Raw genomic sequence first — 16,852 nt, 5'->3', positions numbered from 1 at the left:
CATTGTACATGCTACAAGCTTTGCCTTTCATCTCGTTCCAGGCCTTATGTTTACGCCATGCACTCTGAGCAACCTGACGCATTCGGACACAAGGTGGGGCCGATGAGCAGCGAAGTGAGTACCGTTGTGTTTACGTCTGAAATGGGAGCTGACTGGAGAACGTGTGTAGAAACCTCAACGGTCCTCCTTTTGCAGCTGAACAACCCTCTGAGGGGGATGGACCGAATGGTGGGTCAGCTGATGGACGGACTGAAACAGATGAAGCTGCACCGCTGCGTCAACATCATCCTGGTGGGAGATCATGGTAACTGCAACCCTCCTCTCTGTTAACCCCTCAGTGGAGCAGAGGAAGAGTCACTGAGGATCACCTCACCCAACCAGACCTGGAATCTCACTATTGAGCTGAATATAGGCCACACCCCCCATGTCTGAAAACAGGGTTTTTATTGTACATTTAGAGGCTGCATGTTGGAACGGCCTGAATCTCATCATTTCCCCCAAATCTGTCTTTCATAGTGTGGGAAAGTCCTCCACACTGTGCGTGCGTGTGTGCGTGCGTGCATGCGTGCGTGCATGCGTGCGTGCGTGCGTGCGTGTGCTTTCAGTACTGAAACTAACAACAGCATGAACTACTGGCCCAACATAATTATTTTTTGTTTTTCTGCCGCTTCCATATAATCAAACATTTTAAAAAGTTGAACTTTCTCAAACAGAAACACAAAAATGTGCCGTTTGTAGCTGAAGCGTTGTGGCGTTAACACGCCCCTGCTGATTCGCTTTTAGAACCAATAAGAACAAGAAGAAAGGTCGACTGTGCTGTCAGGAATGTTCATACTCCGATAAGAAACTGTGGAACTCACAGGCCACACCCCTTCACAGCATGCCACGCCCCCTAACAGCATGTCACGCCCCCTCACAGCAGCCACACGTCTGTGAAGCGGCGTTTTAACTTTTCAACGCACAGCTTATTTCTCGCTTGCAATGTTTTCAGAAAGACATTTCTCTGAACTGTTTCAGTAATAAAAGAGAGTTTGTGTCTGAGCCTGGTTGTTCTGGTTTTAACTGCAGGAGCTGACAGCTCTGAGTGATGCGTTCAGGTGCATCACGTAACTCCGCCCTCCAACATGCTAACGAGCTGTGGGGCTCATACAGTAGAGAGGTTACATGATAAACACAATTAAAATATGACTGATAGTCATTAGTGAGCTGGGACATGCATGAGCAGCACGCGGCAGAGCAGAAGTTTCAGCAGAGCAGAAGTTTCAGCAGAGCAGAAGTTTCAGCAGAGCAGAAGTTTCAGCAGAGCAGAAGTTTCAGCAGAGCAGCTCCTACACAGTTCAGCCAGGACGGCTGGAACAGCAGAACCAAATTCCTTCAGCCAGAAGGAGCTGGAAGAAGACATGAGGTCACTTTGTTCTGCAGGACCCCGGAGTGACAAACTTTATTCTTGTTCTTATGGAATGAATTGGCGTTAAGTGTCTCCCTCCTCTGTTCTCAGGTATGGAAGAGGCTCACTGCGATCGCACCGAGTTCCTCAGTAACTATCTGAACACGGTCGAAGACATCATCCTCATCCCGGGAGCTCTGGGCAGAATACGCTCCAGATACCCAAACCACCCCAGATGTGAGATGTTTCATTGTGTTTATTCACTTTAATTCATCCTGATGTTGATGTCGACATTAATGATTGAATGGCTGAGAGATTGTTGATGGCCGCTGTAGTAAAGGGTTCATACAAAGATGGCTGGAAGTTAACTCAGATTTCTACTAATCATGGGGGAGAGTCTCAAATCTCAGTGTTACTTTGCCCCACACCGTGGATCATCAACTTCCCCTCCTTTCAACTACTGCACAAGCAGTACAGTACTGCAGTACAGTAGTATTATGTACAGTAGTACATCACATCTACGTTCCAGAAACCTTTTGCAGGTTAAAGGTTAAAGGTCAGTGGTCATCCTGAGCAGAGATCTGGATGGAATCCTGGACTAAAACCTGAACTTTAACAATCAGCTCCATGCTGTCTGCAAACTATCAGAAGAATGAAAGGATTTCTGAGCAAAGAAGATTCAGAGAAACTGGTTCATGCATTTATTTTCAGCCGACTGGATTATTGTTGTTTACAGTCTCAGTAAATCATTTGTCAGACAAACTACAGGAATAAATTAACCTTGGCCTTTCTCACAAAGTGACAAATGTCAAAAGTACAACATTGTGTCCTGAATCTCTGAAAACATTTTTCACTGAGCTGATGCTGCTTTTTCTTTTCAGACGACCCAAAGACTGTTGTTGCTAATCTGACGGTAAGCCTGAGGGTTTCTTTGATTGTGGTCCAGCTCGGTTTCAGAACCTCCCTCACTTCTAAATGGACCAAATGATGTCAGCTGTGGATGTTCTTCATTCTTTAGTGTAAAAAAGCAGACCAGCACTTCAAACCGTACCTGAAACAGAACCTGCCCAAGCGACTGCACTACGCCAACAATCGACGCATTGAGGACGTCCACCTACTGGTGGACAGGAAGTGGCATGTGGCCAGGTACTGCACTCTCACCCAGACCGCCAACTGGTGCCGTAGCGTCAATGCTAACCGCTACAGGTAGCTGTAAGGAGTGAGCAGACATATATTGCTCACAGAACCTGAAAGCAAACATTATTCTCTTTATCAGTTGACAGAATAACAAACCACTTAGCCCCCGTCCAGCTCAGTAGGTAGAGCATGAGACTCTCAGTCTCTAGGTAGAGGGTTCATGTCCCCCGTCCAGCTCAGTAGGTAGAGCAGGAGACTCTCAGTCTCTAGGTAGAGGGTTCATGTCCCCCGTCCAGCTCAGTAGGTAGAGCATGAGACTCTCAGTCTCTAGGTAGAGGGTTCATGTCCCCCGTCCAGCTCAGTAGGTAGAGCATGAGACTCTCAGTCTCTAGGTAGAGGGTTCATGTCCCACGCCGGGCACCACCTTCCTGTGGGCTCTCCACCTTCCTGTGGGCTCTCCACCTTCCTGTGGGCTCTCCACCTTCCTGAGGGCTCTCCACCTTCCTGTGGGCTCTCCACCTTCCTGTGGGCTCTCCGCCTGCAGGAAGGTTCTTAATGGTGCAGTGTGATCTGGGTGACGGTGCTCAGACTGACACCACCACCACCCGGGAACGGATAACTTGGAGAATTGTAATTCTAACAGGTTTGAGTTAATCTGAAATTGACTGATATGGATGCCGGTTCAAAGACTGGCTGATTCCATTTTTTAGTGCTGAGGTGGCGCGTCGATGTAAATATATCGATGAGTAATAATATATGGTAACGTGTGTCAATGTGTCACATCAAAGATGGCGCCGTCCGGTCAATGTGGCAGCATCGATAAAACCACAGACAGAACCAGAAGCCTCGGTCCTTTATGTCTGTAAACGGTTCCTGTTATGTTCCTCGCCACTGCAGGTCTCAAGCCTCTAACAGCCAAAGTCAAATTTTGCAACAGGGTTCTTTACTTTTCACTCCTTCACTCCTTCACTGTGCTGTGGGGGGCTGGAGTGTCCTGAGAGGAGTGGGAGTGTCCTCAACGCCTCAACGTAGAACAAGGAATCAGAAAAACACCACATTCTCTATATTTTCTTAGTGAAAAATGAGTTTGAGCGTCGACCTATTGGCCGACTACGATTATCCTCTAATGGCTTCAGTCGGGTCCTACTGGGACTAACAGACATGGAGCTGGAGGAGGGAACAGCACGCCGCCCTGAGGAACACGGTTTGTTCACCTGCAGTGAATCATGAGGTCGTTCAGGTTCTCGGCGAAAACAAAGCAGCTCAGCTACCATGGAGCCTCAGTGCGGCTCAGCTCGGTGGAGTGTGGGAACGTTACGCTACGCTATTCTACGCTATGTTAGGCTATGCTATGTTACGCTACGCTATGCTATGTTACGCTACGCTACGTGACGTTACGTTACGTGATGAAACGTAATGTATGGGAATGTCACATCACATTATGCTGGGCTGTGAGGAAAAGACCTCTCTATCTGTCTGTCTCTCTCTGTCTCTCTATCTGTCTCTCTGTCTGTCTCTGTCTATCTGTCTCTCTCTCTGTTTCTCTGTCTCTCTCTCTTTCTCTCTGTCTGTCTTTCTCTCTCTGTCTCTCTCTGTCTGTCTGTCTGTCTCTGTCTGTCTCTCTCTTTCTCTCAGTCTGTCTCTGTCCCTCTCTCTCTCTCTCTCTCTCTCTCTCTCTCTCTCTCTCTCTCTCTCTAACTCCTTGCACTAAATGAAACAGTTTGTCTCATTTCCCTCCATCAACCAGTCATTTACATTTTCAGCATGCTTGTGGCTTCAGCTCACACACACACACACACACACACGCACGCACGTTCACGTTCACGTTCACGTTCAAGGTATATAAGTGGAAGTAGTGTTTGAACAGATACAACAGTTGGAAGACTGAAGGTGTTGAAGTTGGAGGCGTCATACCTGGGAGGTTGAAGAAGCTGAATGCTGATGGCAGGGTCAGGTTTAGGGTCAAGGTCAGGTTTAGGGTCAGGTTTAGGGTCTGGGTCAGGTTTAGGGTCAAGGTCAGGTTTAGGGTCAGGTTTAGGGTCAGGTTTAGGGTCAGGTTTAGGGTCTGGGTCAGGTTTAGGGTCAAGGTCAGGTTTAGGGTCAGGTTTAGATAAAAGCTGTTTTTTATACATACAGTATGTCTTGAAATGTGTATCTGAGCAATAGTCAGAAGTCGATGAATGATTAGTTAATAGTTTAGTTTATTATTTATTGATCTACTTAGTAATTTAAATGTGTCAGTGTCAGTTGTGTTCAGGTGTCGGTGAGCGGCGCTCTGTGCAGCTCCTCTCAGGACATTTACTGGAATTTCACACAACAAAAACAAGCAAAGATACAGCAACAGATAAACTCTGTCTTCTCAGTGAGTCGCTCTTTCAGGAAGATACACACACCAGCCAAAACATTATGAACACCCTGTTGTTGGCAGCTTGGACCTCTTACCCTCAGAACGGTCTTCAGTCTGGTTGGTGAAGATTCAACTAGGAACTGCAAAGAAGCTAAAGCTACTGCTCATAACAGTAATTCAAGGTTACAGAAGAGCCATCTTGTCATATATCCTTGTGGTAGAAGTGCTTTGTTACAGTTTGTTTTATAGAGGGTGGAGTTTGGAGGCTCTCACTATGAATTGCTCTCTAAAGTCTTATTTTGAAGTGTTCTGCTTTAGACTGTTGGTTATAGTGAGAGTCCACCAGTTTTTGGCTTCAGTGTATTTCATTGATAAATCAGGTATTAGAGAAGTCTTCTTATATGCAATCATATTGGTTTAGAACTGCTGACTCAACATTTTAATCTGGAACACTTAATTGCAGATTTGACGTAATTATTTTGTGAGTTGTAGAACAATGCTTCACTGCAGACTTTGAGTTTGGATGTATGGTTTCTCCTCATCAGAAAGGTTCCAGAGGGGAGGAGGCACTGTGGCTTCTCAGGAGATCATGGATACGACAACAAAGTCAACAGCATGCAGGTACTCTGGCTGATATCCAGCTGCACCGATTCCGATACCGATACCACTGTTAGCTATCGTTTGTGTTCGGATTAAGCTTAATAGCGTTTGATAAATACTCTTATCAGTGCTCATTATTGGCAAGTAGCTGAAGGTTTGTACTTGTCCGTTAAAGGAGTGGTATCAGTTTATTGTTTCTGATGAGAGAGGGATTCCTAAAGAATGCTAATGGCTAACAGCTAAAGTGCAGCAAACAGAAATGTGGACGGTGTTTCAGTGGATCATATTTCTCTTCTTCAACTTTTGTTTGCAGACCATTTTCTTGGGGTATGGACCATCGTTCAGATTCAAGACTAAAGTGCCAGCCTTTGAAAACATCGAGCTTTATAATGTCATGTGTGGTAAGATCCATATTTCTGTGTGTTGTGTCGGCGAGTGAGCGGACGCGTTGGATTTTAAATGTTGCAAACCTTCAAACTGATTCTCAGATTTGCTGGGTTTGAAACCAGCACCCAACAACGGGACCCACGGCAGCCTGAACCACCTGCTGAGGAACCCGCCGTTCAGACCCGCCATGCCCGAGGAGGTTTCCAGGCCCGCCGCCTCCGGACTGCTGCCGCTGGGAACCGACGACCTCAGCTGCAACTGTGACGAAAAGGTGAGCCGTGGTGACCTCCACCAGCGTCATGTAGACCCAGGAGGGAAAGATCGCTTTCTCATCAGACTGCATCGTCTCTCCTGGATACACATTTACACATTCAGCCATAACATTATGACCACCGTTTGCTGATGGAACAGCCCAGACCCATCAATCCTTTGACTCCGCTGGACGTCTGACAGCGTGCAGGTCTTTTAAGTCCTAGAAATTGCTCGATGGTTTCTCCACATTTGAAGACCCCTGGATAACCCTAACCCTGATCCTGGTTCATTGCTTTTCTTTCCTTGGACCAGTTCTGATTGGTACAGTCTGGGATTAACCCACAACTGCTGCCATTCTGGAGGTGGTCTGACTCACTCCAGTTCTTACCTTGACTCTGCCGTGATGAAGAAATAGTGTTTAGCCTCGTTTACACGATGTTTTCAAGTCAAAATGCAAAACTTTTGTTGCTTTTTGGGTGTCTGTTTACACTGCTCGGAGCCATGGGCAACGCAACTTTTGAATATGCCTCAACTTCATCTCTATGTTAACTGGGACATGCAACTTTTTGAAAACGCTGCTACTAGTAACTAGTCCTTCTGCACATGCTCAGTAGAGCCAACCAGAACAAAGTTTCCTCCATGGTGTCATGACTCCGAGTCCATATTCTCCTGGACTTGGTACTTTTATTTTGACAGTCACCGTTATTCCAATTCAACTTAGTAGTTTTATTTTGAAAGTCACGGTGATAACAATCCAACTTGATAATTTTATATTGACAGTCACCATAATTACAATCCAACTTGGTACTTTTATTTTGACTGTCACTGTAATAACAATCCAACTTGGTACTTTTATTTTGACTGTCACTGTAATAACAATCCAACTTGGTAGTTTTATTTTGACAGTCACTGTAATAACAATCCAACTTGGTGGTCTGTCCACTGGAATGTCTGTGTTCCTCAGTGTTCATGTTTAGAGCTCGTTGTTCTCTTGTGTGTGCGTGCGTGCGTGCGTGCGTGCGTGCGTGCGTGCGTGCGTGCGTGCGTGCGTGCGTGCTTTCAGTTCGAAAACTAACAATAGCACCGACTAGTGGCCCAACATGAAAACTACATGTTTTCAGTGTTTCTACCATGTTTGTGTTTTTTTCAAAAGGTTGCCGTGGAAATGTGAAACTTAAGTCTCAAACTAAAGCTCAGAAATGATGCGTTTTCACTCGAAATGTCGTGTAAACGAGGGATTTGTCGCTTCACCAGCCGTCAGGATGTTATGGCTGATTACTGGGCCAATATGTTTTGTTTAAATGTGTCAGTAACTTACTCACTAAATCATTAATGCATCATTGTTTAGTCATGTTGTGATTTGTAGTGACATGAAAGTTCAAAGTCCAGGTTATTAGCTTGTGTGAGAAAAGTTCATTCCAACTGACAGACATGATGGACGTGTTCAGAACAGTGAAGGAGAATAGCAGTATGGGGAGTGGGAAGGTCTCAAAGTAGCTTTCCTTGATACAAGGGTGAATAGAAAGTACTACATGGCCTCTGAACACAGTTCCTCCACCAACACAGGCTGAAACAAACCCAGCAGGAACCAGCAGGAACAAGATTCCCTCCCTAGAAAAGTGTCGACATGACAGGAGTGACGGGAACAACTGTGAAGATCAAAACTTGACAAATTTACTCTGCATCAAATTATACCAAGTCTTAAAATCTGACATGAAACAAAACGTACTTCTATGAGAAGTAATGGACCCTCCAGACTTTAAGATGACATGGGGTCAACAGCGTCATCGCAGTGTGATTGTCTGATCTGGATCATGAAGGTCTTCAACAAAGCTCAAGTTGAAGGAAACCCCAGTGAGTCATTTAGCATTGTGGCAGTTTATATTAGGGATGCACCAATACCACTTTTTAGAAGGACAACTACAAGTACGAGTACCAACCTTCAGCTACTTGCCGATGCCGAGCGCCAAACCAGTACTTATTGAATACCATAAAACCTAATGCATCCTCCACACAAACAATAATGGAAGGCTCTGCTCTGCTGTGAACCGCCTCAGTGTCGATGCGACGCTCGCCTCCAGCAGTTTAGCATCTATACTGTCCTAGATGTACCGTAGCTCGGCTCGGCTCGGCGCGACTGGATCCACTGAGCAGTTAAATGATTCAGCAACATCGGGCGAACTCTGCTGGTTGAAATGTCTCTGGTGATTTAAACGCTGCAAACAGAGCGGATTGGGATGTTTTGTCACGGACAAGGAATCTGTCTCGATCCGCTGACATCAAAACCAGAGCAGGTTTGGCCCTGACCAGGTCCGGAGCGGTCCTGGTCCAATCTGAGAATTCTGATAGTTCAGGTCTAAAATCTATTGATTCTGCCTGTTTGTGGTGTCCAGGACGACTCAGGATGGATTATTACCTCAATGACCAATACGAGCTGCACAAAGTCACATGACCAAACTGATAAGCTGATCTCGTGGCTAAGCTAGCAGCTGATCCCGTGGCTATGCTAGCAGCTGATCTCGTGGCTAAGCTAGCAGCTGATCTCGTGGCTATGCTAGCAGCTGATCTCGTGGCTACACTAGCAGCTGATTGGTGGCTACGCTAGCAGCTGATTGGTAGCTACGCTAGCAGCTGATTGGTGGCTACGCTAGCGGCTCAGGCTTCAAATGCTGTGGGTCGCAGACAGAACGGGGCCGGTGTTCATCCTGATACCAGCTGAGGTGGAGAACTCACGTGGGGTACCTGCTAAAGAAAATCTGCAAAAGTCCCTCCTCTCTGTCTGGGTTACCGTGGTCCGGTACCGCGGACAGGACAGTGCAGGACCACCCCGGAGGGTTTGGTCTGGTCTCTGTCCCTCCTCTCTGTCTGGGTTACCGTGGTCCGGTACCGCGGACAGGACAGTGCAGGACCACCCCGGAGGGTTTGGTCTGGTCTCTGTCCCTCCTCTCTGTCTGGGTTACCGTGGTCCGGTACCGCGGACAGTGCAGGACCACCCAGGAGGGTTTGGTCTGGACTCTGTTTGCAGCCCAATTCAGTTGCTGTTGTTGCACCAACTGTCTTTCTCCTCTTGGTATTTTGACAGAACATATTTACAGTCTTTTATTTTTGTAATTTTCATCAATATTAAAGACTCTACAAACTGTGGACATTACTTGTAGTCCACAGTAGGAGTACTCCGTGCAGTAGTGGATCCAATACTGCTATCGGTGCATCCCTAGTTTATATTGATGAGACTTGATCGATATATTATTCTCTGTTATCTTTCTATTTTATGGCTATTTTATCTTATTCCGCTGCTTCGCGAACTACAGTTTTCTCACCACGTAGTTTCTCGACACACAAAAACTCTAAATCAGTCAGTGTGATCTGAGCTGATCGGTCCAAGAAGCAGCTTCCCTCCTTCGCTTCCTGCTCCATCATCTCGCTAATAATGGATCAGGTGTTGATCAATCGGGGCTCCTGGGGTCAGTTGTTCTTGCCACGATCACCTTGATGTTTGTGTGCACCTGTTTAGTGTTTTGTGTCTTTTTACACAGCCGCTCTGTAAAAAGAATCCTGCTCATGGGTTTTGTTCAATGACTGTTTGTTTGACATGTTGACTGTTTGATTTGCTGCTTGGTTGCTCTCTGCCGCAGAGCTGGAGTCAGTCTGCCTTCACTTCAAACAATTCATTGAAATCTGTGCTACATTTTGTCTTGTGGGTCTGTTTCAATGTGATTGGACGGAGGTGGACAGGACCCAGCTCTGCTCTGCTTCATGTCTCTGCACTCTGTTTGTGATTCCCATGTAGATCTCTGGCAAGAGATTGTTTCAATCTCCGATCTTTTTGCAGCTGCGTGTAAAAAGTAGGGGCCAGAGAGGTTTGAAAGTGACCCTTGTACGAGGCTATAACCTGGAGTCACTCTGGCTCTGTCTCTTACAGAACAAAGTGGAGGAGCTAAACCAGCGACTGAGGCAAGCTATTGATGGTCAGTCTTACATGATGCTACTGAAAGTGTCCTTAACATGTTATATCAAGGCACGTCACACATGAATGCTGATAAACCTAATTAAGGCTGAAACGATCCTAAAAGACAGCTTTTAACAGATTATTGTTCATTGCTGATGATGGCTCAGGAGTCGTCATCGTGGATAATAGTTCTGTTGTTTTAGATGATGTGTGTGGTCGCTACATCATGGTTCTTGTTACATTCCTGCCTCTGCGTCGTGTCGCTCTGGTTCTTCTCTCTCAGACAGCAGGAACCTGCCGTTCGGTCGACCTGCTGTCCTCTTCAGAACCAAATACTCCATCCTCCACCACGGGGACTACATCAGCGGCTATAGTGAGACGCTGTCCATGCCCCTGTGGACGTCGTACACCGTCAGCAGACAGGTACCTTTCAAATCTCGTGTGCACTGTCAAGGGAACGTCTGGGTTTGGCGTGCAGAGGGGCGTGGTTTGAAATGTAGTTGCAAAAGCAACAGTTTGAAAGCATACATAGATGTGTGTGTGTGTGTCATCTGATTTCATCTGTCAAGTGCTTGTGTCCTACAGGAGGCCGGACACAGAACCCTGTGGGACTACATGCCCACCTTTAGATTGGGTATCTCAGAACTCCTCCTCTCATGCTACTGATATTTGCCAAACTCTTGTTGAAACCAGTAATACATTTGTCCTTGGGACTTACCGTAGCTGCCTGTGTCTGGTCGAGCTCCAGTGAACTTCTTTAGCTAGCCCTTCTTTAATGGGGACATTTAGGGGTCTGATGGTTTAAGGGCGTGTTCACACGTTTCATCTGGTTAAATGTTTCTCCGAGCCTAGCATTAGCCTTGGTGCTGACGAGATCAAACTGTCCTGCTGGAAGGTTCAAACTGAGCCGTCTGGTGACGTCAGGGGGAAAATCCCATTACCTGCAATGTTTCAATAAAGTCATTGCAATTCAGAAATTATCCATTGAAAAGGAGACGTAACACTACGCCGAGAGGAGACGTAACACTACGCCGAGAGGAGACGTAACACTACGCCGAGAGGAGACGTAACACTACGCCGAGAGGAGACGTAACACTACGCCATGACTCAGCAGGGCTAGCATGAAAGGACTAGCTTTATTAGCATGAAACTCCATTGAGGTCATTGACTTTTACCAACCGTAGAAACTGCTCGCTGGAGGTTCACTGATTGTCTTGAGATTGAAGCCGGACTTCTTCCCTCGTCTGGACAGTCGTCTTTGTTCTGTCAAGACTGTGAAGAAATCTGACCGTTGAATGCAACAACTACATAAAAGTTGTGCTGATCTGTGTCCTGTCCGACCTTCCAGGTAGAAGTGTCTGCTCTTCCTGAAGCTCTGTCCAACTGCGTGAGGCCCGACTCCCGAGTCCCTCCAGGCTACAGCCAGTCGTGCACTAACCACAGAGCGGACAAGCACATCACGTACGCCTTCATGTTCCCGCCACGTAAGTGTGCCTCCACAGAAAATCACCCCGTCAGCAAGTCGACCATTGACATGAATAAACCTCCTTAAAGCCCAACACCTAGTGGGCTCCTCCAGGGAAACGCTGAGGCTCATCCATTGTCCGGAACAGTCCAGCTAATGGACAACCGTCTGCAGTACCAGAGACCTTCATGGGATCACTTGTGTTGATGTCCAACCATCACACAACCATCAAACACATCCAGTGGGTTTGAGAGACGTCGGCCTCGTGCGCTGAAAAAACTCTGAATGAAATGATTTGGCGAGACCCAGAACGTGGTCACGTCTTCACACGGGTCCCTCGTCTTCTTTGTTCTGTTGCTGCAACTGAGGCTCAGTTTGGAGAGCGAGGGAACTACCAGCGGGGTGGTTAGATTCCCCATATTGTCTTGTCCTTGAGCAAGACTCTGAAGGATGAAGAGGAAGACTCTAAGAAAGCACACACACACACACACACACACACACACACACACACACACACACACACACACACACACACACACATGCAGAATGTAACAATGAACTCTAAACATGAACACTGGGAGAACAGACATTCTAGTGGACAGGCCATCAAGTTGGATTGTTATTATGGTGACTGTCAAAATAAAACTACCAAGACCAGGAGAGTATGGACTGGGAGTCATGACACCACAGAGGATACATGGTTCTGATTGGCTCTACTGTGCACAACCAGTATTAACTACCACCAGGATTCACATTCCTGCTGTCACCATGGAGACGTAGCCTGCGTGTTTCAACAAGTTCTGTTTCCCCCGTTTCCATGGAGACAGAGTCACAGTGTTTCAGAAAACTTGCCTTTCAGTGGCTCCGAGCACTACTGTCGTGTAAAGAGACTCGAAACACAACAAAAGTTTTGCGTTTTAACTTGAAAACGTTGTCGTGGAAACGGAGTCTGGAGGTGATCCCAGTTGTGCTCCAGTGGATTAAGTGGCAGCTGTCATCACTGGTGTGTTCGTGATGGATCATAATCCGTCCGTCATTTATCAGAAACGTTGACATTTTCTAACTATGTTTAATTGTGTGTTGACAGAACTGTCCTCCAACATAGACAAGAAATACGACGCTGTCCTCCTCACCAACACAGCTCCCATGTATCCTCCCTTCAAGAGTAAGTTTAAACTCGGCGTAGCTGAAACCTGCAGTACTGACCGGGTTTCACTGAGTCACTACTCTCTTGTCTGCAGGGATCTGGGTTTATTTCCAGAGAGTGCTTGTGAAGAAATACGCCACAGAGAGAAACGGCGTCAACGTTCTCATCGGACCCGTGTTCGACTACGACTACGACGGCGTCAGGGACTCGGCTGAGATCATTAGACAGTAGGAACACTCACTTTACTTTGTGTTGAATGTCGCTGGTCGTTGTGTAGTTTTCTCCTGAGGTTGAGTTGAGTGAACGTTGTGTTGCAGCCATGCTGGAGGAGCGATCCCCGTCCCCTCACACTACTTTGTGGTGCTGACCAGCTGCTTGGACTTCACCCAGGCTGCAGATTCCTGCAGCGGGCCGCTCAGCAGCGCCGCCTTCGTCCTGCCGCACAGACCCTCCAACGAGGAGACGTGTAAAGTGAGAATCATCAGGTTCTCTCCTGCAGTGTCACAAACAAAACCAGATGAGTTGAGAGAAACACTTCAGTAGAACACATTGACTCACTGCAGCTTTTCTACATTTAAACGTTAAGGAAAGTTTGAGTTCAGGAGTTCTAATTCATGCAGTGGGTCAGACAGTTTATCTGGAGCGTTTCCAGACCAGATATGATGACTTCAGTTCAGAAGCGTTTTCTAGCAGGTCTTATATCATCGGAGTTCTCTGGGTTCATAGATAGACGTGAGTCGTCTGCATACAACACTCCTGTGTTTACTAGTATTTCCCACTAAGGCTGGGCGATGCATCGGGATTTTCTTTTTTGCGATTATTAAAAGATACAATATCGTTTATATCAATACGACTTTTTTGCGGTAAAATATTAGTTTTAAGAGTCGCAACTTTTCTCCGTTTCTCACCCTACAAACATCTATTCTATAAAAAAGCATTCCACTTCTTTTCACCATTTTTCTGGAATATTCACACCATTATTTTGTTCACCTGGTGCTTAAAAAAAAAAAAACTGTCTGTGTTGCAGTTTGTGCCAGTGACTTTGTCCCAGAGTTGACTTTACAGTAAAATGCTACTGAGAATTAAACATACCCAGGTTATGTGCGTATATTGCCATGTTGAGGAAAGAATATTGAAATATGAATTTTGGGCCATATATCGCCTAACCCCAAAGAGTCATGCCAAAACATTAAAATCATGGGTCCTAACACAGAACCCTGAGGGACTCCATGCCTCAGAGATTCTCTTTTAATCCCACTGATCGATTCCAGTCTGCATCCAGACACTGAGACTTAACTGTAACCCTTAAATGACACTAAAGTCTGAATGTGTGACGTCCTTGGACAGAGCTGGGAGGAGGAGTCCCGCTGGGTGGAGGACCTGATGAAGATGCACACAGCTCGAGTCCGAGACGTGGAAATCCTGACGGGCCTGGACTTGTACCGCAGAACGAACCGGAGCTACGCTGAGATCCTCTCACTCAAGACGTACATGAACACCTACGAGAGTGAAATCTGACGCCTGGAGTCATGTGACTGACTTTCTCTTCGCCCGTGGTGGATGTCTGTGGTACCAGAACCTGAACCTGCACCGGCTGCTCTGCAGCGCCCCCTCCAGCCCGCTCTCATTCTGCCTTCACTTCAATCGTATTCATCTCAACCGTCTCTGAATGGGACTCTGACACCACTGAGCTGTGTGTGCTACTGGAGGGTTGATCCTGCATCCTGGACGATGATCATCTTCCACCGGGTCCAATAGAAACGGAGAACTGGAAAACATGCCACTGTTGAGACCTGAGCTGTGGAAGGATCCAGAACATCTGGACGAGCTGACAGAGTCCTGGCATTGTGAACCTTCTTGAATGGCAGCTGGTCAACATTTGTAAATACGTCTTATTTTTCGGACTTCTGAAGTCAGCACACGTTGTAATATTGGAAGTGAGACCAAGGAGTTGTTGGAAAACTGATTCAAATAAAGTTTAATGTCTAAAAAACGACCGTCTCAGTTTGACTGATGATGCTAAAGTTACTTTGCCAGCAGAAAATCACTTTACTGATTTACATTTAATACTATAATAAAGTATTAATACATTTAATACTATAATAAAGTATTATTACATTTAATACTATAACAAAGTATTAAATGTAAACAAGTTCACAGGCTTTAGATGATAAAGATTCTACATCAGACTGAAACTGCTGACGTTTGTGATACTCACTGTGTGTGTGTGTGTGTGTGTGTGTGTGTGTGTGTGTGTGTGTGTGTGTGTGTGTGTGTGTGTGTGTGTGTGTGTGTGTGTGTGTGTGTGTGTGTGTGTGTGTGTGTGTGTGTGTGTGTGTTGATAACATGTAAAGTGTGAGGAGAGTTGCAGAATGAGGGAGGTGGGGAGGTGAGGGAGGGAGGTGGGGGAGAGGGAGGTGGGGGAGGGAGGTGAGGGAGGTGGGGAGGTGAGGGAGGTGGGGGAGGTGAGGGAGGTGGGGAGGTGAGGAAGGTGGGGGAGAGGGAGGTGGGGGAGGTGGGGGAGAGGGAGGTGGGGGAGGTGAGGGAGGTGGGGGAGGTGGGGAAGGTGGCGGAAAGGGAGGTGAGGGAGGTGGGGGAGGTGGGGAAGGTGGGGGAGGTGGGGGAGGGAGGTGGGGAGGTGAGGAAGGTGGGGGAGAGGGAGGTGGGGGAGGTGGGGAGGTGAGGAAGGTGGGGGAGAGGGAGGTGGGGGAGGGAGGTGAGGGAGGTGGGGAGGTGAGGAAGGTGGGGGAGAGGGAGGTGGAGGAGGTGGGGAAGGTGGGGGAGGGAGGTGAGGGAGGTGGGGAGGTGAGGAAGGTGGGGGAGAGGGAGGTGGGGGAGGTGGGGGAGGGAGGTGAGGGAGGTGGGGGAGGGAGGTGAGGAAGGTGGGGGAGAGGGAGGTGGGGGAGGTTCTCCACCTCTCCAGCCGTCCTTCATGTTTTTATGAAAAATAAGTCGACGTTTGCGAAGCTTTTGTTGCACATTGGGAAAGAGAGCGTCTACCTTTAATGAAATGTGATCAAGCCAGATTAGTAAGGGGAACAGATGCATCTAATCATATCACATCTGCAGCAGATGTGGAGAAAATAGTTTCAGATGTTGCAGGTTTGTTTGTTTGTTTGTTTGTTTATTTTGGATCCTCATTAACGTCTGCATAGCGAGAAGCTCTTCTTCCTGAGGTCCTGCAGCCTTTCACCACCACAATACATTTCACTCACTAATATTTATTTCACACGATGCAAAGTACTCCTTAACATCTCAGATTGACAAACACAACAGAACATTTGACATAAATCCACAAACAACAAAAGAAACAAACAATCACAAAGACTCCGCCGGATTTTCAGCATCTAGAAGATAAAGGTGGTTCCATGAAGTACTGACTGGATTATTTTTGAGATGATATTCTCTAAGTCTGTTTGGAAACTGTATACAGTGTTTTGTTGTTCCACCTGCCGTGGGAGGGAGTTCTGTTCCAGCGTGGCTCCGTGTGTTCCTGAGCGTTAGGATGCAGATGTTCTAGAATGAAACGGCCTCCCACAGCACGCCTTGGTGGATCCTGCTGTGTGTCGGTACTGAAGGACGATCTTCTATATCAGTTAAAAAGAGTTTTTGTTGTTACTACGTTCTGTAAGAAAACCTCAGTGAATACAGTGAGTACAGTGAATACAGTGAATACAGTGAATACAATAATCTGTTTCTAACATCTGGATGACTTTAGATATGATCCCACATGAGAGATTCACTCCTGCAGCTTGATTCTGGACCAGGTGCAAGTTTTTATATTACTTATTGAAGTACTTGACCAGACCACAGAGCAGTAGTCCAGGGGAGAAAAAACTAATGCTGCAATAATGATTTGTTTTTTGAGCAACTTTTGATAAGAGTATTTCCTATTTTTGTTACAACTTTCTGTCCATGCTTGTCCCATGAAGGTCTGAAGTCAATGATACTCCCAGTACTTTGAATTCTCCTACTTGTTTTATTACTGTGTGAGTTATACTGAGATCAAGCTTTGGTTTAGAACATAAAGAATAATTACTTCCAATCACTAAACTGTTTGTTTCAGATACATTTACAATGAGTGTAGTACTACTGATCCAGTCTACCACTGACTTTAACTCTCTAAATTACTATTCAAGTCATTAATGTTTCAGTCATCAGCGTACATTGAGATACTTGCT

General features: G+C 46.5%; 1 protein-coding gene across 3 annotated transcripts in view; it reads left to right on the top strand.

Annotated features, from left to right (window-relative positions):
• enpp2 (ectonucleotide pyrophosphatase/phosphodiesterase 2) overlaps window positions 1-14,659 on the top strand; it is a 54,654-nt gene extending 39,995 nt beyond the window's left edge. The window contains exons 11-25 of one of the 3 annotated variants that reach the window (XM_080470650.1): window positions 42-114; window positions 196-304; window positions 1,499-1,624; window positions 2,269-2,300; window positions 2,406-2,533; window positions 5,417-5,492; window positions 5,785-5,872; window positions 5,981-6,129; window positions 10,033-10,078; window positions 10,343-10,482; window positions 11,408-11,543; window positions 12,612-12,689; window positions 12,766-12,898; window positions 12,989-13,142; window positions 14,019-14,659. In XM_080470650.1, the coding sequence (XP_080326776.1) occupies window positions 42-114; window positions 196-304; window positions 1,499-1,624; window positions 2,269-2,300; window positions 2,406-2,533; window positions 5,417-5,492; window positions 5,785-5,872; window positions 5,981-6,129; window positions 10,033-10,078; window positions 10,343-10,482; window positions 11,408-11,543; window positions 12,612-12,689; window positions 12,766-12,898; window positions 12,989-13,142; window positions 14,019-14,189 (1,639 nt within the window). In that variant the 3' untranslated portion in view covers window positions 14,190-14,659. Of the gene's footprint in view, window positions 1-41; window positions 115-195; window positions 305-1,498; window positions 1,625-2,268; window positions 2,301-2,405; window positions 2,534-5,416; window positions 5,493-5,784; window positions 5,873-5,959; window positions 6,130-9,942; window positions 10,079-10,342; window positions 10,483-11,407; window positions 11,544-12,611; window positions 12,690-12,765; window positions 12,899-12,988; window positions 13,143-14,018 lie in introns of all 3 variants that reach the window. The other 2 variants (XM_080470649.1, XM_080470648.1) reach the window with 2 other exon arrangements.
• Window positions 14,660-16,852: the final 2,193 nt, after the last annotated feature.

This window comes from Lipophrys pholis (assembly GCF_963383615.2).
Source record: "Lipophrys pholis genome assembly, chromosome: 9".
Classification (NCBI taxonomy): domain Eukaryota; kingdom Metazoa; phylum Chordata; class Actinopteri; order Blenniiformes; family Blenniidae; genus Lipophrys; species Lipophrys pholis.
This window is presented reverse-complemented; position numbering and strand designations above follow the sequence as displayed.